The 26,026-nt window shown below is 37.9% G+C and overlaps 2 protein-coding genes across 6 annotated transcripts; both read left to right on the top strand.

Moving 5' to 3' along the window:
• The first annotated feature begins 726 nt into the window (after window positions 1-726).
• Window positions 727-9,694, top strand: LOC103713316 (F-box/kelch-repeat protein At1g22040). 4 transcript variants are annotated; one of them, XR_001879804.3, is made up of 4 exons: window positions 727-907; window positions 2,070-3,944; window positions 6,307-6,431; window positions 6,508-9,694. XR_001879804.3 is itself a non-coding variant. In XM_008800200.3 (2 exons), exon 2 carries the CDS (start codon window positions 2,203-2,205, stop codon window positions 3,631-3,633), a length of 1,431 nt encoding a protein of 476 aa, XP_008798422.2. In that variant the 5' UTR covers window positions 727-907; window positions 2,070-2,202; the 3' UTR covers window positions 3,634-4,115. The 4 variants fall into 4 exon arrangements, 1 of the variants encoding a protein (XP_008798422.2); XR_005512771.1 differs by having other exon boundaries at window positions 6,307-9,169; window positions 9,265-9,683; XR_605051.4 differs by having other exon boundaries at window positions 6,307-9,694.
• Window positions 9,695-11,953: 2,259 nt separating this feature from the next.
• Window positions 11,954-25,681, top strand: LOC103713315 (membrane-anchored ubiquitin-fold protein 3). 2 transcript variants are annotated; one of them, XM_008800197.4, is made up of 3 exons: window positions 11,954-12,691; window positions 15,408-15,578; window positions 25,267-25,681. In XM_008800197.4, exons 1-3 carry the CDS (start codon window positions 12,562-12,564, stop codon window positions 25,329-25,331), a joined length of 366 nt encoding a protein of 121 aa, XP_008798419.2. In that variant the 5' UTR covers window positions 11,954-12,561; the 3' UTR covers window positions 25,332-25,681. The 2 variants fall into 2 exon arrangements, with proteins under 2 accessions (XP_008798419.2, XP_008798420.2); XM_008800198.4 differs by having other exon boundaries at window positions 11,962-12,691; window positions 25,276-25,681.
• The last annotated feature ends 345 nt before the right edge of the window (window positions 25,682-26,026 follow it).

Raw genomic sequence — 26,026 nt, 5'->3', positions numbered from 1 at the left:
GTCGGGTCACGGATCAACCCGACCCATCTGCAGCCTTGATTGCTACTGCCATGCTCGGAACACGGATGATCCAGGTAGTGCGATAAGCATCAAATATTAATATATTTATTTTTATTTTTATTTTATTTGATGAATACAAATATGAATATGAATATTAGTTGGATATAAAAATGTATGTATATTTATATTTATTTTAAATGAATATGGATACAAATTGGATATCGAATATATGAATATAAATATAGATATAAAAATTTAATAATTAAATTTTATAATCATAAAATTAAAAATATTATTAAATAAATAATAAATCAAATTAATAGTATTTTAATATGATCATGTATTTTTTTTAAAGTTCATAAATGTTGTATAAAATTAAATAAGATTACCGATAGAATTAAATATTTAGATACGGATCATAGTTATCTACCCATAATTATATTTATTTATTTTTAATAAATATAAATATAGATATTAGCTAAATATTTAAATTTTTATTTATATTGTAATAGATCAAGATAATATGCTAAATAGTATCGGGCCCACTCACTCCTAAACGCATGGCGTCGTGATACCCCTCCATACCCGAGTGTACGACGTGTGGCAGTCTACGCGGCCCGTCGGCTTGCTATGGGCCCATTTGTGAGGGTGTCCTTTTGTTGATGCAAGTTGCAAGTTGCAACCCAAGTCAATATATTAAATATAAAATTATAAAATTAGGAAGTATGGCATGGGAAAAAAAGTAAAAAAAAGGGGCGAGGGATGAGACGGAAAGCGTACGCTATCTGGAGAGACCACGAAATGGGAAAGCAATAAAATTATCAGAGCGATCCATTTCTCGGAGATCCCAAACAGGGGGGCAAAAAAAAAGCCTAGTTAGAGTTTCCTCATTTTGAGCTCTTCTCAGGTGATTATCGGATCCCATTTCTCGTCGATCGTCTTTCAATTTGTAAGATTGTCGGTGCAGTCTCTCCCTGCGTCTTGCGCTGGAGATTTTGCTCGAAATTTTAGTTTTTTTCGGGGCATATTTGGTTGCTGGTGTGGATTTTGGTTTTTGCGAGATGAGTCTGGTTTCTTGGGTTTTGGTAGTTGGTTTGTGATCTCTGGTGTCGTCAAGCTTGGATTTTGGTTCAGTTTCCTCTTATTGTTTGTTTCGTGATGTAAAGATAGGGTTTTGATTCAATTTGCTTGTGTTGTTTGCGTCTCTGTTTTAATGATGTTGGAGTTCCTGAGGATTTTATATGATTTTATTGTTTTTGGATTATTTATGAAAGTTTGGAATATTTGAGTCGCTTTGCTTTCCAATTCAAGATTAAATTTTGGATCCTTCTATTAGTTTTTTTTTCTGTAATACTCATTTTCTTGTGTCTTAATATCAGTTCTTTCATTAAATTTCTGGTCATATATTCTGTAAAAAAATTAGTCTTGAATTTGAGTCTATTAACCGTAGCTGTCGTGCCATTTTATCCTTTTGGGTTTAACATAGTTGTACTGTATTGATTCAATAACTCAATGGTTTAACAAAAAAAGAAAAGACAAAAGAAATGTTTAATCCATTTGGTCTGTAATTCCTTAGTATACTGGCTGTTGTCTTTGTAATTTTCTGGATGATTTCATGGGCGCACAAACAAACACACACAACTTAACCAGAGTAAGTAAATAGTAAATTTAATTATCTGGAAATATACACTCACATATATATCACACACACACACACACATAGAGAGAGAGAGAATAGGAGTATGTAAATTGGAGGCTTAATTATCTGAAAACACATAGATGCGTGCACTCACATACATACTACACACACACACATATATACATATACATATATACATATATGCCTATCTGTAATCTGTGTATCTTTATAGAGAGAAAGAGATACTTAACTGGAGTAAGTAAACATTAGGTTTAATTATATGGAGATACATATTTTGCATTTTTTCCAATATTTTGGATGAAAGGGCAAGCTATGCTTGCTTTTAATTTTTGTTGTTTCTGTGCTTCATTTTTACTGCTATTTACTGTATGTTTTTTGGTTGTTATCTAACATTTTTTCCTCTTAGCAGCCTCAACACTTATACTGGTGAATGAAATGGTGGAAGCCATTGCTTTCCAGCATAAAGCGTAGAAGAGGAATTAGCTTAAACTTGATTTCTTCAAGATTTTTTTATTGAATGTAAGGAGGTAGAAAAGATTGAAATGGGGTCATTGCTGAGCTTGCCTGTTAGTAGAGCTCGGGTAGGGGACCTTTCTGAAACTTCTCAAGTTGAAGCCTCCAAGAGGCTGAGGATGTCACCCAGCTATCATGATGAGAACCCAAGGTTGATACCCAGCCTCCCTGATGAAATCTCGCTTCAGATCCTAGCAAGACTGCCTAGAATTTACTACTTGAATGTGAAAATGGTTTCTCGGAGGTGGGAAGCTGCCATAACTGGTCCTGAAATCTATCGATTGAGAAAAGACCTTGGGATAACTGAAGAATGGCTTTATATACTGACAAAAGTTGAAGGGGATAAACTTTCATGGCATGCTTTGGACCCTTTGTCCAAAACGTGGCAAAGGCTGCCACCGATTCCCAATGTTGTTTATGAGGATGAATCTAGGAAAGGATTTTCTGGATTTTGCATGTGGAATGTGATGGGTACCAGCATCAAGATTGCTGATGTTATCAGAGGCTGGCTTGGGCGGAGGGATGCCTTGGATCGGATGCCTTTATGTGGTTGTGCTATTGGATCTGTTGATGGATGCCTCTATGTGTTGGGGGGATTATCTAGAGCTTCAGCTATGAAATGTGTTTGGCGATATGATCCTTGTATCAATTTGTGGCAGGAAGTGAGTTCAATGACCACTGGAAGGGCCTTTTGTAAGACAAGTCTGTTGAACAATAAGCTTTATGTTGTGGGTGGAGTCAGCAGAGAGAGAGGTGGCTTAACTCCTCTACAGTCTGCTGAAGTGTATGATCCTGACACTGGTGTTTGGACGCAGGTGCCGAGCATGCCATTCTCAAAAGCACAGATCTTACCTACTGCTTTCTTAGCTGATTTGCTGAAGCCTATTGCAACTGGAATGACTTCGTACAGGGGTAGGTTATGTGTACCTCAGAGTCTATATTCTTGGCCTTTTTTTGTTGATGTTGGGGGTGAGATCTATGACCCTGACTCAAATGCTTGGGTGGACATGCCAGCTGGAATGGGTGAGGGTTGGCCTGCAAAGCAGGCAGGGACAAAGTTGAGTGTTGTAGTAAATGGGGAATTATATGCTTTGGACCCATCTAGTTCTTTAGATAACGGTAAGATAAAGATATATAATCATCAGGAGGATGCATGGAAAGTTGTCGTTGGAAAGGTCCCGCTTCATGATTTTGCAGATTCTGAGTCTCCATATTTGCTTGCTGGTTTTCTTGGGAAGCTTCATGTGATCACAAAAGATGTCAACAACGACACTGCTGTACTGCAGGCCGACTTACAGAATCATATGTCTCCTTCCTCTTTAACTTCATCATCTGCAGCCAACTCAGCAAGTCAAAATGCTGATACATCATTAGTTGCGGAAACAGATATTTGGAAGGTCATTGCTTCTAAGAATTTTGGTGCAGCAGAACTTGTCAGCTGCCAGGTCCTTGATATTTGACTTACATATTAAAGGAGTCATGCCTTCTAATATGGCATCTATTAGTTGAGAGCCAGTTATCAGACTTTCAAATTACCAGTGGTACTCAATAGCCATTATAATGGTGACTGTGATTTGAATAGAATGTCTTATCTACAGGAATATTTTTTTTAAATAAAACAATTGGGACCTTGCTAAGATGTAGGGCCTGGCATGTTGTAGCTATGACTTACCTGGAACCTGTAGCTGATGAAATGCTGTTCTATTGGTCATGCGAGGCAGCATGTGCTATCGATCTGCCTTATATGTCACTGCACAAGTTGGCTTATTGGGTAATGTTAAGTAAAATATTATGAATTGCTAAAGGAAGGGATGTATGCTTTGTTAGTTTAGATGGTATTATAGTTAACCTAGTATTGTTTTTCTTTTTTTCCCTTTCCATTTTTATATCTATGCAAATAATTATTTTGTAAAAATCAATGAACCTCTTAAAGAAAGTGATACATAGCTTCTTTGCTCTTCTCTAGTTACATCCACTTATGGATTCTCTGCATGTTCTCTATTTTATAGTGTCTTTTATGTCTCATATCTCCTTGTGAAGGACATGAATTCTTTGCATGTTCTCTATTTTAATGCATGATGAAGATTTTTGGATTGATTTCTTAGGCTTTTTAAAAACATATAAAAATATTCAGCATATAACCTGAAAATTACATCAGCTGAAATTTGAATCGAATGTCATTTAGAAAAGTAACAATATCAGAATGAAAAGTATTCAACCTGAGAGCAAGGATCTGATTCCTTCGTTTGCATTCCTGCTGCTTTTCCTAGAATTTGTCTAACAATAGTGCCCACGTGAATACTGTAGTATCCAGATTGATACTTGCAAAATATACACCCATATCATTGTTTTCAGGTCAAGTAGGTGTATGATCTAGATAATTCATAAACTGAATGACTAATGGCAAGTTTTAACTCTTGTATATGTACTTTTTGAATAAACCATGACTCAATCTGGCATATGTTGGCTAGCTACTAGAATGGGAAATGTTTGAGTGTTTACAATCACAAGTTCTAGCACTGTTATAGCCAATGGAGGTTTCAAAAAAATGTCATTCCTAGTTATGTTCCCAACAATGCAGGATCCTAGGAGAAGTGAACAGGGGACAGACCTAACCTTTGACTTTTTTTTTAACACAAAATGGCTGCCTTAGGACTCGAACCCACGCCATTGTGCTTGTCAGCCCAAGCCTTTAACATCAAGGTTATAACCGCAAAGTATTACTTGATTTTGTATATGGGTTGCAAATGTGAGTTTCTTACAGGAGGTTCATTGTATAATTCATTTGCATCAAGGTTGAGGTTTTTACTAGTTCTGGATCTTGCATATTGCTGGAATCTTGCTCACAATGATGTCCAAGAGACTATATGCTAACTTTCTTAAATCTGTTTACTTATCATAAAGGATTTCATGGTTAGAATGTTTGTCTACGTTTATGATCTCCAAATATCAATTGCAGGCGAATACAATGGGTTGTTGTATATGTTTTTTCTCTAGCCTACAAATTGCTCGTATTAAGACTCTTGGCACTCTGCCACCTATAGCAAATTAATCACCTGATTAAAAAGTTTTTGCAGATCTTCATACCTATCTGTTCATTATGTTCCATTTATTTCTATTTACCTTGATCCAAGAACCTAGAAACAATACCCTGACCACATCAAATATAAATGTGGTGATACTGAAGTTATAGAAACTTATATGGAAGATTAAAGTTGAGTTCTACAAAAAAAAAAATTGAAGCTTCCTTATCAGTCTAAAGTGTTAAGTTCCATGGTGTTCAAAAGAAATCTAGCTTGAGAACCTCTCAAAATATTGAGATGACAAAACCACTTTGCATGTGTGCTTGTATGCAACCATGTAATTGTCTTACAATAATAGTGCAAACATTTGTTTAAGACGTCCGCAATTTTAGTTTCAAACAGTTTTGACACCATCTAAAGGCAACTCGATAACTTGTGTCTCTGTACTTGGAAAATGAGAAGTTCATGTTTTTAAAAGTTGTTTCTGTCTTCCCACCTCTCAAATGCTTTAGGGGAAAAAAGACAAAAAAGCAAGTTGAGTGCAACATTAGGACAGTGTCTTTGAGTGCAACCATGCATTTATTCGAATTCTTATCAGTAGATAAACATGCATCGACTTGCTGCCGCATCGATATGTATTGGCCCATATCAATTGTGCCATGGTCATCTGCAGCAATACACCGTGATAAAGGTCAAAAAATATAGAATGCAGATTAATTTTTTCGAATTTACCTGATAAAGATTATTTGTTAATGGCAAGTTTTGATATTTCCTACATTATCTTTTGATCTTCTTGACTTTGCTTTTTGTCTATTTAAATACATTATTGCTGATTTGAGTGTTCGGTTTTTTTTTAACCATCAAAAAGTGTGACAGACATGTTCACAAGTTGTGTCTTCCCAACAGCTTTGATCGCTTATGCTAGATATGTTTAGAAGGGTATAAAGTTTGTTTGAGTGTTTAAAATATGCCTAATTGGAACCATTAAATGTAAAATTTCTGTCTCTAATAAATGGGTCTAAGTAAATCTTCACATGGCTTAAAGTGCTGCTTTTAGTAACATTTTTCTGTGCCAGTGACCTGTCAATACTTGCCATGGTTCTGTAATAGGTATTTGCATGTGCTGGTGCCAAATAATATGCAGCTCCATTGAAAGATTCTCTACCATGTTGTACCAGCCGGACCTTGATGACTGAAAGGGAGTCTTGCAATCTGTCACGGCCTTGTTTGATATGGTAACCCTGCTGTCAGTTGACTTAGCAAGTGATGATTGAAAGGAACCTTGATAGAATTTTCTTTTAAGATGTACAGTGTACCCATCAGAATACTACAAAGCAGTATTGCTGTATAATGCCCGACCAGTACTATTTGAAGAAAGTGAAGATTGATGAGGAGCGAAAACTTATAGACATCAGGCTGAAACGAATGGTACTTTTATGCTAATGGTAAAGATGAAATTTAGTTTTAAACTGCACTCTTTTGTTTATGCTGTAATCTGGACATGATTATTATGAGGGAAATGTGGTGAATATTTCCGTTGCTATTAGGCATGAACCAAAAGATAAGCTTATCACTGCTAGATATAAACTGTTATGAGATGATTGAGTTAGATCATCTTTCCAAAATACATTACAATTTGTGCTATATACTCATGTTACCTGCATTTCCTCCTGGAAAGAGAGCAGAAGATGAACAAATGTAACACCAAACTGGAAGGGATAATATTAGAAATAATTCTTGTTACCCTTGTGCTCATATGCGCTGGGAGAGACATCAATCACCTTTATACAACATAATGCAGTATAACAAGATTTCCTAGCTGGTCAAATTAACACCCATGGTTGGTGCATTCAGTGTGACTGGTCATGTAATTTGATAAATTGGTGTATATTCAACTTTGGTTGAATACATAGAGGGGAAAATTAGCACAACATGTTGTTATGCATTTTGCAAAACCTGCACTATCTCTAAGCCTAACGTGCTCCTTCCATGTATCATAAATTGACTTGACCATTATTTTCTTTTTCCCCTCTAAATCATATTGGAATTGTATTAGGACCTCTTAAACATATGTTCTCGTATGTTTACACATAGACATAATATATATGCAAGAAAAGTTGTGTTTCAGCAAATGTTATGGTAGAATTTTGAAAGCTTTCTTCCCTTAAGGAAAGTTTCCATTCATGCCAAATCTTTAAAAATCATTAGTTCAAAAAATTGAATTAAATTCGTCAAGTATGGTATTAAGTGTTAAAGCTTTAGAATAGCTCTCTGTACATTTCTCCTTATTATGTGTATATATATTTTTTTGATGGAAGTATTATAGGTATTCATTGAGTAGCAAAGATTGCTTTACTTTGGGACATGCACACACACAGAGATAGAGAGGCTGCATGTTGTGATGGTTGATGGATAATGAGATAAGCTATGTAACTTCTATATAATGTTATCAATACTGTCAGCAGGGGTAAGGCAATGGCACTTATTCATTTCTATGCTGATTCTAGAGGAGAAGCTATAAATTTAGATACTATTGTAGCAAGTTATCAACTCTGCAAGATGATTTCTTCTCTCAGCGTGAATCAAAAGACTGCTGACTGTGCACTGTTCAATGATCCGCTGTTACTATTAGGGACTTTGCCTCTATAGATAGTAGCCACAGAATGTTAGCATATTGGAATCTGTGATATTTAATCATGGTTAAAATAGTGTAAGGTGCATCACAAGGCTTCTTATTATCCTTGTTTATTCACCAGCAAGGACTGCAAGGTATAGCTTCACAACAAAAGGGATTGCAAGGTAGAGACATTCAAAGGCTCTTGCATATTTCCATGCCTATATTTTATTAATATACATAATGTATGTTTTGGATTGTTTCAGTTAATGTAAATTTATCTGTAGTTTAGGCTCTCTTTTTCAGCTTGTTCGCGACTTAGTTTATCGAGGTTCTCGTGTGAGAATCCTTCTCTTTATTATTTGCTTGAGTGGATGCACTTCCAAGAAAATAACTTGTTATTGCAGCACCTGTCCTTCTGGTGTTCCGCACTGTGAAATACTATCACTTGCCTAAAAGCCTTTTTTAGCTGTAATAATAATTAGCATACTACTCCATGAATTTTGAAATTGTGTGATGCTTGCATGGTAGAGATCCTGGAACTTTGAAATATGGAATTAATGGAATCATAGCTCTTGGCTTTTGCTGTTTGATTCTGTTGGGAGGTTTAGGCTCTGCTGAACATTGGGGTCCAGGTATTGGTGGTGGCTTGATCTTTATTCTGTTGGGAGGTTTAGGCACCCTGTTTGAAACTATTTGCTGTCTGAGTCTTTATTTTGACATCAGCGATAGTAATTTTATAATAAGTTAAATGCTTCCACCATGTATTGCATGGATACATGTATCTGGAAACTGCACCGCATCAGGCATAAAGTTCATGATGGCACCATTACTGACCAAATTTATACATGATTTGAAGATCCTTGAAGTTGGTTCCAGGCTGAATCTTTCTAAGTGCCATTTTTTTGACAGAATTTGATATAATTTAGTGACTCAAATTATCTATTATATCATGATTATCAGTTCTTACTTACAGAATTCCAACTTATTTTTTGTGTCTGTACACATTATCTTTGCTTGCTTTTCCTCACAATATTAAATTTCAATATAATTTAGTGTGATTTTACCCCCTCCCAAGTTTCATGCGGAGCCTGAAACACAAGCTTGTTCTTGGTCCATGCATTATCTCTCGAGTCTCAATGTTCTTCAAATTTATGAACTTGGGTATTTCGTGCCCTATCAAGATAAATATGACCCCATATTGCAGATTATAATTTTCTTCTGCTTTACATTGGTATGATCAAATGCTGTAAATTTTACAGTTAAAAGTTGTAAACATATCTGAAGACACAGCTACTGGATTTTGTATGTCTCTGAGACCATGTCCGAGGCTTCGGGAATTCTTTGGACTATTCTAAAGTCAGTTTCTTCCACTCTTTATTGTTTTGAGGCTTGGCCTGAGTCATTTACTTGTTCTCCATTTGAATGTGGAGCCGTGTTCAAATTGCTTACAGCCACAGCAACAATAGGTTTTTGGCATGCTGATGGAGAGTGAATTACATGGGGACATCAAACAATTAGGTCAACTCAAATTTATAGCGACAAGGGAGGCAGGTGGGCCACAGTCATCTATGCAACATAAAGAAAGAGGAGAATGATTTGCCTCTTCTTGATTGCCCAACCACTTCTTTGTATATTCTTACAAACATGCACATGAAGAGTCCAATCACAGGCATGCAGTATATTTTAAATCTGAAGACATCAAGAATAAGTAGAGACAGGCCAATTTGTCCATTTGGACACAGTACAATTTTGATGTAGGCCCTGAACTTAGACTAGCATTATCAGCACCTGGAATCAAAATTCCATTATCTGATTTGGCTGTGAAGGACTGTAACAGATCCAAAGGTTATAATCAGGTCAGTTTGTGCCATGCATCTAAAACATTCTGTTGGATATACGGCATAGCAATCCATGTCATGCATCATAAATTAAAACATGGAAAGTGTCTGTAAGCATATCTTCAAATGTCTTTGAGATTTGTTTCCTAAACAAATGACTGGTGAATGCTCAGTAAGAGGATAAAAGGATTTTCTTTAACTTGCCCAGAATTATCAAAACCATTTGAATTGTGATCTGCATGTGTTCCAAGTTACCCAGAACATCAAGGACAGCGAACAGTGTGAATAGTTGATTGTCAGGTCTGCCGTGGGACTTGAAGCTGTCCTTTTGAGGAATGGTCACAAACTAAAGAATCTTGTTTTGACAACCTCATCCGGTGCCCGTGCTGTTCCAATCTGAAGCCCCCATGGAGGCTCTTAGATTTCTAGAGAATCCTTTAAAAGATTACGGTTTCTTGATCAATCTGTCTCTACAGTATTGCATATTGTCATTTTTGTCCAATGGACATACTGATAGCCAGCAGCAATTATACATTATGATAGCTTGGTTGATATCTGATAAAAGGAATGCTTATATGGTTGCAAGGCCCGACAAATATTGTCATCGTCTTTACGATCTATGTTGTATAATTTATTTTCTTGGGAGTAATTAGTTGTTATAAGCTACTAGTGAGAATCAGATCCTGGAATTAAAGGATGGCATGCAGAGTAATAGTTTGATCCTTAGAAGAAGCTGGAGTGGGTGCAGAAGCAGATTAGGGTATGGAAACAGGGAAGCGAATGTTTCGAAAAGACAGGAAAGGAGGAAGAAAAGAGAATGGAAAAGAAAGAAAAAGAATGAAGAAATGTTTGGAAGAATGGTCAAAGCATGGGTGATTTTAAAATGAGAGCAGCAACCTAGGTAGAGGTTTCCTGCTATTGAGATATGATTTCATGCAAATGGTTTGTTGCCAGACCTCCAACCACCAGATTTAGATGCGGCAATTTAAAGGCTTTGCATTATGCCTCTCCATCATTAAATGAATGCAACTTAAGAACAATTTAGAATTATTTAAACCAATGAAGGATCCACCTCTTTAGTAGCCTGAATTTTTGAACAGCTTAAGTTGTGGTAGCTCTCTACGAACAAAATGCTGGTGGAACCTTTGTGATGGTCCCTCAGAAAGATGGTGAGATTTAACCTAATGAATGAAACCAACCGCACTGATGAGATGCCACACTCTTCCCAGAAGATGCCAAGGAATTAGAATTCAGAGAGGACCATTTTTCACCCATGTTTACAAGAATGTTCTGTTGTAGATATGGAGCAATATATTTATAAGTGAAGGTGTATATTAACTTGCAAGTGAAGTCTGGTGGTGGTTGTACTGAAAACTTGGGATCAACTCCAGCATTTGTTATAGCTTCGAAATCTTGGGGCATTGTGCCTAGGGAAAGATATGTTCCTTTCATATTTATCAATGAATTTTATCTGTCAATATATGAAAAAAAGTTAAAAGAAATATTATAAGAGAACCATCTACTCTTTATGTAATGGGGAGATTAGAGTATAGCATGCTTGTTAGAGTCCACCCTTCCATGAATCACTCCTGCTGCTGTTTCATCCGTTTACGAATGCCATCCTGTAAATGGAGTTGCCTATCCTGGCCGTCCCGGCTAGCGAAGAGAACACGGTAATAAGACTTTAAGCGTATCTAAGCGTCTTTTTTCTGCGACAATATATAGACCCTGAGGTTAGTGCCATGGGGTGAAGTGGAACATGATCGACCTTACATCTAACCAGCATAAAGTCGAACGAGCCCCCAAGTTCTTATTTGAAGATTGGAACCAAAGCCTAGCCATTGTAGCACTGGAATATATAGTGGGTCATCGGATAGCAGCTATTGCTACATGAAGCAAATAATATTTGTTACGCAATCTTTTCATTATTAGATTGTGATCTTTTTTTTCCAAAACGTTGCCATTTGTCAATTTTCTTCATTAGTTTTCTTCATGATGCGGCACACATCATGTGTTTTTTTTTTTAATTTAAGGAGAAAAGCGCTTGCTGATTTAATATTATTATTGATATGTTTTGTTGTAGTAATTGAGTGCTAGGAGTTGAGATTTTTGATCCAAAAACTTGTCTGAGGCTGAACCAGGATGATTAACGGGTCTTATTATTTTCATCATAACCGTCGGCAGCGATAACCTTCACAACCGTTCCAACGGGATAACGCCGTTATGTTTTAAAGCCTTGGAATCATTCAGGCAGGAAATTTTTTATTTTTCTTCTTCTCTTTAAATAAAAGAAATATTAGTGGGCAGCCACGTGATCTTCTTTCCTTGGTCTTGGCGTCTTCGTTAGAGAGGGGGGAATAGATTCAGTCAATTTTTTTTAGTTCGAGAAGTTTGCCGTGTACCTTGGTTCCTTCTCCATAGATAAAGGCCCACAAAAGCACACATACGGAAAGAGAGAGAGGTTTGGAAAGAATACTAGAGCTCTTCTCTTAAATCTTCCTCGGTGATTTTTTTTTATGCGCAAAATCTAATTTTGATGCGAGAAATGGCGTCAAAACGGGATTTTGGAGCGATCTCTCGACGTGGGCCCTGTTAATTTGATCCGAGTTTTCTCGGGGAAAATCTAGAGGATTCCAATGTTTTAGAAAGCGATTTAGTGTTTTGTTTTGGTTTTTAAAGATCCTTTTTTTTTTGTTTGTTTGGGTGGCGGGGAGGGGGGAAGTAGTGATTTTGGTGCAGCTATATGATTTGTTTCTTCCTTAGAATCGTGTGGTTTGATCTGGATCTTGAGCGGTTTTCTTTTTAGATTGTGTCTTGATTAGTTTGTGTGGGTTATGGTAGAATTCAATGTCTCAAGAGCAAGAATCATGAGAATTTGAGCTGAGGATTCTATTTTCCATTCCTTTTCCAATGGCAGAGGATGATTCGATTGAGCTTAAGTTTAGGCTTTTTGATGGCTCTGACATTGGGCCGGACAAGTATGATCCTTCGACCACCGTGGCATCTCTCAAAGAAGTCATACTGGCTCGGTGGCCTCAAGGTAAGAGCACGATGGCCTTTGTAAATTTTAAGTAGGATTAGATTTTCTTAAAAATTTTCATATGTTGTACACTTATATTGTAGGTAAGATTGGGGTGAGTAAAATTTATGTCAGAGTCCAATGATTTTAATCCTATTAGTTCTAACTTATTCCTTTAATTATAGGCCTTCGAGAAATCTTTTAGGGTCATCTAGCTTGACATATTTGTTTATGCTGCAGATGTTGAGTTATAATTATAGCTTAGGTGCTCGCATGACTTTTTGGTTAGCTGTTCATGACCAATATCTGATGTGAGGTTCGACAGTCATATCTCTTTAGATTCATGGTGACCTGTACTGTAGATTGGTATCAGCATGGCAGTTGCTCAGGTTTCTTCTCACCAAAAATCGCACCTTACCAATGTAATTATATTGTTTTTGAAATATATTGACACTAGTAATGTGGCTTTTAATTTTCTCCCCTCTTCCATTAAATTGATATGGGCTGCACCACCTTGGTGGGATGATGCTTGTATGCAATAATGTTTATATTGTCCATCATGAGTTAAATTGTGATCAGATATGTAATATTGTTATTGGTGCAACTTCCCCTTTGAGTAGATATTTAGCTAACAAAAATAGTCATATCACTGAGCTTGGTTGGATTTGTTTCTCTTGTCCTTATGTGGTTTTCCTGACTTTTATGATTAATACTTCTGAATCTCTGGTTTAAAAAGATCACACACTTGTGCGGTGAGATGGGACAATCCTCATCTTAGATCTCCTGATAATTCTGTTACATCCAGCACTTAATCCACTGGTTTTTAATGACTCTTTTGCAAGAACTCTGACAGAGGCACATGCTTTGATTGGTGCCATCCATCCATTTGATACTCTCCACCATCTTCTCTTGTTCCTCCTGTTCACAGCCATTCTTAGATATCTATGGATTCATTGAACTGTTAAGAGTATGCTGTCTTTAATGCTTAAATCTCGCATTGCCATTTTTTTGAAAAAAAATTTGCATGCCATGTTGCTAACAGCACAAGTACATGACGCAGGAGCTCATCACTGATACTGGACTGATGCACCATAAGAACAGCATACTGTCAAGTATTCCGCTGTTCTATTTAGTTGTAGAGGAAGGAAGTTTTTTTGGACCCAAAATGGTAAAGCAAGGTGTTCAAGTTTTGTAATCCACGTGCTGGCCTTTTTGGTTGTCCAAATTGGAGCATCTATTTAACCCACATAGTGGTCAGATAGGTCCATTGTTTCAGATATCCCTTACAGAGCAAATGATATGAACGATTAACTCTAAGAATTTACTTGATGGGATACAAACCTTCACAAGATAACCACAATTCTTTTTAACGCAAAAACTTTTACCTGATCATTGAAGTTTTGTCTTATGGCTCTACACCATGAGTCTGATACCAAAATGCAATAATCTTGGGCATGCATTTGGATATCTATATCATGGTGCTTCAAGATAGCTTTGTACTCTGCAGAGGGAATAAGCTCAAGCGAATCATATAAAGTAGCTGTGATGGTCCTCAGGTCCGTCATATTGTATGTTCTGCAAATGTGCAAAGTGCTACTCAGCCAAGTACCAACCTTCCATTTCCTCACAATTTGGGATGAAATATTTATCGATTACCACTGTATGAACCTAGGAATCTAGCCACCCTCTTGATATGTACTATTTCTTGAGGAGACGTAGGCTGTTAATCATAATTAACATGATTGCAGCCGTATGAAGAACATCTGTGGTTGTCTATGATTATGCTTTGAGTATATGCCTTCATATTTGTGAATGTGTCAGTTTCCTTCCTGCTGAAATGTTGACTACTTTGGATTTTGTTGCTCATGTTGAAAACTTGGTCTACTGGGAAGGAGAATAGTTCTTGGCTTCCAATGGTTGGCAGATGAAGGTATATAATCAAGATATCCGAGAGAAGAGGATGGTTATTGTGTCGGACAGCATGGTAGCTAAGAGTAAAATCTAAAGAAAGAGAACTCTTGCTGAGATCAGTAAGCTGGAACCGAGTAGTAATTTTGGATCTTCATAAGGTATATCAGTCTTTTAGTTATCGGTTGACTGATAAATGTAAACCCTCAAATATTGTCAGGTTTACATGGAGTGTGTTAATCCAAGGAGACTAGGATTAAGAGATGAACATAGGTTTTCTTGGGGAACCTGAAACTGTTACCTGTCGGATATGGATCAAACAGAAGTCTCCTGGCAGCTAGGCGGATTCAGTAATAAGTACATAGGGCACTGTTTGGAGAATATCAAAAAAAGGAGCTCTTTTTCACACATGTCCTAACCACTATATGGAAAACCAACTGTGATTATTTAACTGCATACGACAAATATGTGGTGCCAAATGCCCATGGCATCATCATGGACAACATTTTCATCACATGCTATTAAGTTATGGATGATGCTACAATCTTACACATCCGTGCTTGCACACCACTTACACAACAAGACAAAAACCTGGACTCCTGATTTCCATCAATGATCTTCCGTTTCATGGGTACATAGTAACTTATTAACTTGCAAAATAATAGACAGTATCTCCATTTATCATATTATCATTGTATCTCACTTTAAAGTAGAAAAATGGGCTGCCATTTCTTATTTAAAAATTTAGTCTCTCTGATCGTCTAGTTGTGATATTGTTATTTGGTTATGTATTTGATGCTTCTGTTACTGAACATTACATTATCAACAGACAAAGAAATTACCCCCAAAACAATAAATGATGTGAAACTCATTAATGCCGGAAAAATATTGGAGAACAACCAGACACTTTCGGAGTCCAGAGTGCCTGTTGGAGAGCTTCCAGGTGGTGTTATCACTATGCATGTTGTTGTGCGGCCTCCCCAACTTGACAAAAATAATGGTATTGTTTTGTTGTTCCTGCAATTTATTGTTTGTTTATTTAAATGCTTCCTGATTGCGCGCGTTCAGATTTCTTATCTATACTGCTTTCAGTTTAGTCATCAATTCAAAATTTCAAATGGTTTTATGATTTATCGTATGTACTGTAGGTTTACCCTTCGTGGAATTTTTAGTTTAGATGGTGTTAGCCTCCTTTGACCATTTGTTTTGTTGAGTTTAAGTAACTTGTTTTAACTGCTAGAGCAAATTTTGTGGAAAAAGAACTTTGAATAGTCTAGTAGAAAATAAGCATTCACATAGATAAATTTTGGAACAATGTTTTGAGGAGGATATTTGCAGAAACCAGATCACTCTACAACTAAGCTAATGCTAGAATAGCAACTGTTCCGCATCCAGTTTATTTGTTATTACTAACTTAACCCAAATTAAACCCACAGCATTCCAAACAGCCAACTTAATTATGTACTCCTAATATAGTAAAGAGCAAGGTCCACCATAATGGTACCAGTCGGCGTACCGGTGGCGGCCCGGACCGGTACATACCGGTCCCGTACCGGTCTGTACCGGTCTCATACCGATTCTCCAACGATAAGCTAGCGGTACCGGATTCCACGCTGATCCGATACGGATCCCAGGCCGGACTGGTACGTACCGGTACGGCAGACCATGGTAAAGAGACTAATGATTTAAAAACAAATTCTAATCCAATTGAAATATGAGTATTTTTCACCAGTATGTTAGACCTGAAGCTAGTCATTTTTTGGGAAATAGGTGTTATTAGATCAGGACAATATTTTGGCTTGATGATTATCATTGGGTATGATGTGGGGTGCAATCCAAGGGGGCCTTGGAGGATGATATATGGGTCAATCGTTAGGCCATTTAGTTTCCTGAACTGATGTTGATTTATTGTGTACTAGGACTAGAAATTGTAATTTGACTTGGCAGTGATCGGAAAATTATGACAGTTGTCTAACCTTTTTTCTATTTCATGGACCAATTTTCAAAATTAATATTGATTTCTCAATTGACTATCAAGTATCAAGTGAAGAAAAAGAAAGACTGAAAGAGAATCCCAATTGTCTAAAGAAATGTTAGCAGCATCTGAATCACATCCTTTATGAGAATTGTCACGCCCTCGGCCCGAGATCGCGAGCCGGGGGTCGCGCCAACCGCCGCACACCCGTAGGAAACTCTCCCTACGAACATGCAAGGCATCTAAACCAAACATCTCAATTATATAAATCCAAAATAATTCAGGCATCTTAACCAAATATCTCAAATATATAACTAAAATAATTCAGCTGAAATAAATGCAATCTTATTCCACTGACTGATACAAATTATAAAGTTTCACAGTTCTCAATGCACAGCGGAACAATAAAGATAGAACATTAATTTAAATAAAACCTAATCTAAGATAACTTGTGTCATAATTCTTTTATTCGCTCTCCCATATTGTAAAACCCCAGATCGAGCTAATTCTTCGGATCTGTAAAAACAGTAAGAAATCGTATGATGAGCTAGACAGCCCAGTAAGTAATAAACACCTTAACTAGTCAATTCATATAATAACATAAGATATAAATACAAATTACGATGAATCAACATAATAACATAATCAATTTCTTTTCAAGCACAAATTCATTGAAATCCGTATCTTTCAAATATCCATATACATAATCATAAATCTGATTCGAAACAAATCACATTCATCTCATCAGCTTTTAACTACGACCACACTTATACCCTGCGGCTAGGCCAGAAACAGAACCGCACTTATACCCTGCGGAGTGGGCCAGAATACCGCACTTATACCCTGCGGAGTGGGCCAGAATACCGCACTTATACCCTGCGGAGTGAATACCACACTTATATTCTGTGGTGGGGCCAGAATTGCCAATGCATAACCCCCAATTGGCAGGGTCCAGAACATAGTCAGGCTGAGAGTTCTAAATCTGAGAAACATCAAAATTCTTTCGGTAACATAATACATGTATCATATCCGATCTAAATATGCATATACAATGCAAGAACAGTAAATATAGCAATAGTCCGAAAAATATTATTCCAGTTTACATATCCATTTTTCATTCAAATCATCATCTCGTAAAATTCATAAATCACATATAAATTCATTAACAATTTATTCGATGCAAAAATAATATTATATAAATGAAGAGTCTAGAGAAGGCAGTTCATTACTTACTTTGAACGTGATCCACAGTAAATCCAATTAATCTCACAAATTTCTCGCAGAATCTAATATCCAAAAATCATATTTTTTTAAAAAAAAATTAAACACAATATATATTTATAAAACTTAAATTTTAACATTCTCCCAGGGCCGACCCTGCAGAAGTGTCTAGCGCCCCGGGTTCGGGTTCGGATTCGGGTTCATACCCGTAAACCACGCTCTCCCTTTATTTATTTATTTTTTCTTTTCTTTTTCTTGCTTTTCTTTTCTTTTCTTTTCTTTTCTTTTTCTTTTCTTTTTCTTTTCTTTTCTTTCCTTCCCTTCCCTTTTCTTTTTCTTTTCTTTCTTTTTCTTTTTCTTTTTCTTTTCTTTTCTTCTCTTTCCTTCTCTTTTCTTTTTCTTTTTCCTTCTTCTCTTTCTCCCACGAATGGAGGTCGGCGAGCTCGGGAGAGGTCAAGTCGAGGCCGGCGGCGGCCACAGCGGCCGGCTCTCTCTCCTTCTTCCCGCGGAGGAGGTATGGGCACGGGAGAAGAGGAAAAACCCGCACCTTCTCCTTCTTCCCTCTCTTCTTCTTTGTTTCTCCTTCCACTATTCCTTCTCTGTTTTCACTGAACAGAGAAGAGGAACAAGGGATGGGGGTGCTTTTTGGTCCTCAAGGTGACCGCCACTGAGGGCCGGCGGCGCCTGTGGCCGAAGGCATGCCGATTGCCACGGGTGCCTCCCCCTCCTTTTCCTTCTCTCTTCTTCTTTTTTTTTCAAATGGTATAACCAAGAGGTGAAGCTAGGAACCTTACCTCAGCCCCGGCGAAGATCCGGCGGCTTCTTTCCAGCGGCAAACAGAGGAGGAAAAGGATCGTCCGTGCTGTGGCTTCTCGGCTCCCTCTCTCTCTCTTTCGGGCGGTTGCACGAGGAAGAAGACCGCCCGAGGAAGGAGGGGACTTGGGGTCTGCCGGCTCTTCTTCGGATGATCTCACAAGAGGCGGAAGAATCCCTAGAAAAACTAGGGAATCCGGCTTCTTCGGCACGTGAGGGCGAAACCTTGGGGCTGGGCCGGTCAAATGGACCGGGCCCAGTTCCAGGGTCTCACATCCTCCCTTCCTTAAAAGAAATTTCGTCTACGAAATTTTCGTACATGTAGTTCAATAGTAGAGAATACTTCTTCCAAATCAAGTCATAACACTCTTCAAATCAAAGTCGTTTTGTTTGACCAATGTCTAATTCCATTCACCACACTTTCTCTGCACACACTGATTTAAACCTCAACATACCCATGTCAAGTCTAGATTTTTTTTTCCTAGAATTACTTGCTTATTGGTACATTTATTATTATATCTTAATCCGTGTGAACACTTTCGAAATTTAAAAGTTCATATTCTTCTTTTGACAATTAATCAAAAATTTTATGTAACTATTTAATCTTTTCTAGCAGTATAATGAGTTGTCTAACAAAGAGCAGTGGGTATGGTTAGACAATAAATAGAAATAAATATTGGCACTAGATTAATACCTGTCGTCAACACATCAGAAGCCTGTGCGTCTTGCTGTGTAAGTGCAAATACTCTTCCTTGAGTCTTTGGCCCCTGGCTTCCTTCCATTGCCTGAGTAGATCTATTCTCGTTTCTTTGTGGGCAGTCTGCAATTTTATGACCTATCTTACCACATCTAAAACAGGCACCGGTGTTCCAATGGCAATCCTTGTCAGCATGAGCCTTACCACATCTGGAACATTTATTGATATTCATCTGCTTAAGGTTGTCACTCGTGGATTTCTTGTTTGAACTTTCGGCGTTTTCATTGCTCTGCCCCTGAAATTCATTTGACCTGTTTCCCTTCTTTTGATTTCTTTCCCTTTCCAACCGTTCATCAATAACTTCCCTTTCAATTATTAAAGCCTTATTTACCACAGCTGCATAGGTAGTCAATTCATAAGGTACCACTTATTTTCTAATTTCAGTCTTTAGTCTCATCTCAAATTTATGTGTTCGATCTAGTTCATCTTCGACTAACTTTGGAACAAATTTGGCTAGCTCGGTAAATTTGGCTTCATATTCTGCAACAGTCATATTTCTTTGCTTTAGGTGAATAAACTCCTGCTCTTTCTGCGTCCTTACACTCCGAGGAAAATACTTATCATAAAATGCTCCTCGAAATCTTTCCCAAGTGAGTGGCTCCCTATCCTGCTCATATTTATGTTCCAACATCCGCCACCAGTTGAATGCCTCACCTTGCAAACAAAATCTTTTCATCATCCTGGCATCTCAAGACAGCAAATGCTTTTTCCATCTCTGTAAGCCAATTGTCCGCTTCCAACGGTTCTGTAGTCCCCTTGAAAGCTGGAGGAGCCAGCCTCTTAAATTCAGCTATACTGCTACGCTGTTCACACTGTTCTCCTCATCCTTGTTGTGGTTGTGTCTGGGACAACTGCGCTTGTTGTTGGAGCAACTGCTGTTGCACCTGTTGTTGCACCTGCTGTTGCATCTGCATAAGGCCCACTATGGTCTGCATAACCTGGCCTAGGCCCGGTTCTTGTTGTCCTGTCTGAGTATCACTAGCAGGATTGACGACTCTCTCCTGCTGAGGGGTGTTACCAACTTGTTGGGGTGTGCTGTCATTTTGCGGGTTGGATGCCTTATTAGTAGCTCTGCGAGTAGTCTTTCTCGTCCGACGTGGAGGCATCCTGACCTATGTCTATCAGATAGCAGCATGCCAATAATAAGCTTACCAGTTCATTACAAGTACATAGAATGGTTGTTACAATCATCATAAAAAGCTAACGTCCCAATGTCCCTAGTGTCTACCCACCTACACTCATGTCATGTCAGATTTTTTTATCTCGTAATTTATCCAATTATGCTCTGATACCATAAAAGTTGTCATGCCCCCGGCCCGAGATCGCGAGCCGGGGGTCGCGCCAACCGCCGCACACCAGTAGGAAACTCTCCCTACGAGCATGCAAGGCATCTAAACCAAACATCTCAATTATATAAATCCAAAATAATTCAGGCATCTTAACCAAATATCTCAAATATATAACTAAAATAATTCAGCTGAAATAAATGCAATCTTATTCCACTGACTGACACAAATTATAAAGTTTCACAGTTCTCAATGCGCAGCGGAACAATAAAGATAGAACATTAATTTAAATAAAACCTAATCTAAGATAACTTGTATCATAATTCTTTTATTCGCTCTCCCATATTGTAAAACTCCGGATCGAGCTAATTCTTCGGATCTGTAAAAACAGTAAGAAATCGTATAATGAGCTAGACAGCCCAGTAAGTAATAAACACCTTAACTAGTCAATTCATATAATAACATAAAATATAAATACAAATTACGATGAATCAACATAATAACATAATCAATTCCTTTTCAAGCACAAATTCATTGAAATCCGTATCTTTCAAATATCCATATAGATAATCATAAATCCGATTCGAAACAAATCACATTCATCTCATCAGCCTTTAACTACGACCACACTTATACCCTGTGGCTAGGCCAGAAACAAAACCGCACTTATATCCTGCGGAGTGGGCCAGAATACCACACTTATACCCTGCGGAGTGGGCCAGAATACCACACTTATACCCTGTGGTAGGGCCAGAATTGCCAATGCATAACCCCCAATTGGCAGGGTTCAGAACATAGTCAGGCTGAGAGTTGTAAATCTGAGGAACATCAAAATTATTTCGGTAACATAATACATGTATTATAATCCGATCTAAATATGCATATACAATGCAAGAACAGTAAATATAGCAATAGTCCGAAAAATATTATTCCAGTTTACATATCCATTTTTCATTCAAATCATCATCTCGTAAAATTCATAAATCACATATAAATTCATTAACAATTTATTCGATGCAAAAATAATATTATATAAATGAAGAGTCTAGAGAAGACAGTTCATTACTTACTTTGAATGCGATCCACAGTAAATCCAATTAATCTCACAAATTTCTCGCAGAACCTAATATCCAAAAATCATATTTTTCTTTTAAAATTCATCACAATATATATTTATAAAACTTAAATTTTAACATTCTCCCAGGGCCGACCCTGCAGAAGTGTCTAGCGCCCCGGGTTCGGGTTCGGATTTGGGTTCATACCCGTAAACCACCCTCTCCCTTTATTTATTTATTTATTTTTTCTTTTCTTTTTCTTGCTTTTCTTTTCTTTTCTTTTCTTTTTCTTTTCTTTTCTTTTCTTTTTCTTTTCTTCCTTTTCTTTTTCTTTTCTTTTTTTTTCTTTTTCTTTTTCTTTTCTTTTCTTCTCTTTCCTTCTTCTCTTTCTCCCGCGAATGGAGGTCGGCGAGCTCGGGAGAGGTCAAGTCGAGGCCGGCGGCGGCCACGGTGGCCGGCTCTCTCCTTCTTCCCGCGTAGGAGGTATGGGCATGGGAGAAGAGGAAAAACCCGCACCTTCTCCTTCTTCCCTCTCTTCTTCTTTGTTTCTCCTTCCACTATTCCTTCTCTGTTTTCACTGAACAGAGAAGAGGAACAAGGGATGGGGGTGCTTTTTGGTCCTCAAGGTGGCCGCCACTGAGGGCCGGCGGCGCCTGTGGCAGAAGGCATGCCGATTGCCACGGGTGCCTCCCCCTCCTTTTCCTTCTCTCTTCTTCTTCTTTTTTTTTTTTCAAATGGTATAACCAAAAGGTGAAGCTAGGAACCTTACCTCAGCCCCAGCGAAGATCCGGCGGCTTCTTTCCGGCGGCAAACGGAGGAGGAAAAGGATCGTCCGTGCTGTGGCTTCTCGGCTCCCTCTCTCTTTCGGGCGGCTGCACGAGGAAGAAGACCGCCCAAGGAAGGAGGGGACTTGGGGTCTGCCGGTTCTTCTTCGGATGATCTCCCAAGAGGCGGAAGAATCCCTAGAAAAACTAGGAAATCCGGCTTCTTCGGGAGGCTCCTTCATTCTGGTCGCACGTGAGGGCGAAACCTTGGGGCTGGGCTGGTCAAATGGACCGGGCCCAGTTCCAGGGTCTTACAAGAATAATGTTTGAGCTCAATTATCCGCCCATGCGATCCCCACATGTAAATCAAGTTCCTTGTTGTTGCTTCCTTGCTGTCCTCTTTTCTTTGTTAATCATAGTCTTCTATCATTACTATTATCTGATCTATACTTTTGTAACATCTTTGTAGCAGTTAAAATTTTGAGCATTCAATGATTTCGTGGGGAAAATTCTAGTGGAGGGGGAAAAAGGATCGTTGATTGCTTAAAAATACATAGTCCAGAGCATAAAAAAGAAATTAAACATTAAATTCTAACCACAGAAGAATGTTAATGATGCATACTTAATTGTTAAGTCAAGAGAGTTTGGAGAAGTGATAGAATGATAGTGCTAGTTCCTATCCTGTACGCACCTCTCTCTCTCTCTCTCTGTGTGTGTGTGTGTGTGTGTATTTTGCTTTTTTTGGGGGTGGAGTGGGGTGGGGGGGCAGGGAACGGGATGTGATGATTTAGCAATTCGTATAATTAGTTTCACACATTCAGGTGTTGAATGTGACATGCCAGGTTATCTGCTAGCATGGCATGGTATAGCTAATAAAGGATTCAGAAGAAGAAATGAAAGGGCATAGAATTAATGTCTAAATGTAACATATACCATAAATCACATTAAAAATGGTTCTTTTATCTCTATATGTATGAAGTTGGAGAGACCAACATATTAGGTTACCTTGCGGTGTCATGACATTGTTGCCCAAGGGCTGATCATGTGCCGCATGTACCTCATGAGCCACTATGGTGCATGGTTCCTCCCACAACCTCTGGGCCCTGTACATTGCATTCAGCAAGATGCATGATCAACCTATAGGAGATTATATGCTAATTCTACCATGAAGCGATCCAACTCACACTCACCAAAAAGCCCCTCTGCAGCTGAATTACCATTCCTACTCCAATTGTCTGCTAATGTTTTGTGTTGTTTGGAATGTTTCAGAGACAATATCCTCATGTAGCATGCCCTGGCATTCAGGCATCTAAGTATAGGTGCAAGTGAAACTGTCTTATTAGCTTCCTGAGAGATTGCATCTTATGAGGAATCAGATATTAAATTATCAAGGAGTTACAAACCAACTATTTTAATTCACAAATACTGCTTCCTCAGCATCTCAAGCATAGTAAATTCAAGAATTGGGCACTTGAGCTCTTGACAATAGCACCAGCTGATCTTAGCTTGGAACTTGAAAGTGGACCCACATTAGAATGAGCAAGGACTTCCTTGATTAAGAGATTGGGGTTGATTCAGAAAAAAAAGGTCCAAACTGAGCAAGAGATTGCCACAATTATGAATTTAAAGGACCATCAAATGGTTGAAATGATTGTGATTTAAATGGTTTTCTTCAATCTTCTATTTTTTCTCCATTGCATGATTTCTACAAATTATGAAGATACCATTACTCTCTCCACCCCCCTCCCTGTCTCTCTCATGCAGCTAGTTTGAGTTGCTCAACACAAGAAGTCAAATTCATCACTAGAAACCTAATTTTGGTAAATAGATAACATAAATATGAGGATTGTCTATTCAAAGGTGCTGTCTAAGATGACTTAAATCTGTGATGTAAATTGGAATATTCTGGTCACTATGAATTCCTCTCTGAAGTATTACATGCATTCTCATACTATATTGGTTGAGCAGCGGGTTGATTTTGCTTTCTTACGAGTTACTGTATACTTGAAAGGAAAAACAGCCAATGGTAGCAAAAACAACTAGGGATGGCAGAAAAAAAAAACTACAAGCATTTTTTAAGTTGAGGAAAGATGGAACTTTGCAATGTTCAATGAGACATACAAATTACTCTTCAAAGGTATCGAAACTAATCGAAACACCCTACCACCACCATCAAGAAGAAGAGGGTAGTTGAAGACAACTAGTCATTCACACTGTTGGAGGGAATATGCACAGTAATAGAGAACTAGAATGGTCAGAAGATCCTTTAAAGCAGCACCTCTAAAGCCAAAAATTTTGCCAAACTGACTTTGAATTGTTCCAGCAGTATATTCTAGTGCTGATAGTCCTGCTTTTTTCCAAGATAAAAAAGTATATATTTCTATTAACTAAACACTTTATCCTTTGGATTATGGCCTTTCTGCACTTCTAGACTAGGTCTCTGTAAATCATGAGGTGTAGCTAATCAACTTCAATAATTTGCCTTTGCTTTCACTTGGAGTTCTGAGTCATAGTTCATAAGCTAGATTTTCTTCTATGGTAGATCATGCATTGGACTTGAATGCTCTTCTAGCTAACAATAGGGCCTAGGGCTTAATGATCTGTGGTTTTAATAACCCCGAGTAATCATTACCTTCTGAAACAAACACACAAACCCATTCATAAATGCTAGCAACATTCTCTTTTCTAACATTACATACACTTCATTTTGTGTACACGATTGCATGCTGATTATTGTAAAACCTTCTGCTCAAAAAAAAATGATGAAAAAAAACCTGTTGTTTTTTCAATATTTCATGAACCTTATTGACCTTGTAGTTTGTACAGAGAAGCAGCTGGGAGATGCACAAAAACAGAGCCGTTGCACGTGTACCATCCTCTGACACCAAAGAATAGCTTGATAAATCTTTTCTAGTCAGCATTTTGACGGTCATGTTTGGTTGAACAAGGCTTGTTGGTTCAGATCAAGTATTTTGACAGTGTTCTCTTAGCTGGCTGTAAAAAATTCTATAAAATATTTCACAATCTTTGCATGGAGCATTGGAAAAAGCATCAAAGTGATAATTGGAGTCTCATTCCTTCTGAATAAAAAATTAGTTCAGTACAAAAATTCAGTTCGAAAGGAACCTGGCCTCAGCAATCAAAAATCGAAGAGCTTAGAGATTTTGATTGCGTTTGTATAAATGAGAGGGGTGATATTGGAAATGTCCAATTATTTGTTGCTTTTATGTGATCATTGTCTGATTGGCGATCTTTCCCCTTTTATCATTTTTCATAATTCAACAAAAACAATCTAAATGAAACAAAATTCCCTGGAAATGATAGAATTACTACTAGTACCTCATTTCAAGAATGCATATCATCAGCTTTCTGCCGTATCGGATGGACCGATTTCAACATTCATCAAAGGAATAGCCAGAGATATGCAGCAAAAGAGAAACCATGAATTTTCTACATTTTGTTGCTGTCTTTTCTCCATTCTCTCCTGTCTGGTTGCTTGGTCTCCTGAAGCAAGCTTCACCAAATTCTTTACCTGAAATACTTCTAGGTTTCCCACTGCTTGGATCTAAATCCCAAC

Source organism: Phoenix dactylifera, chromosome 8, assembly GCF_009389715.1.
Source record: "Phoenix dactylifera cultivar Barhee BC4 chromosome 8, palm_55x_up_171113_PBpolish2nd_filt_p, whole genome shotgun sequence".
Lineage (NCBI taxonomy): Eukaryota > Viridiplantae > Streptophyta > Magnoliopsida > Arecales > Arecaceae > Phoenix > Phoenix dactylifera.
The sequence above is the reverse complement of the archived record's forward strand: the minus strand, read 5'-3'. Positions and strand labels throughout refer to the sequence as shown.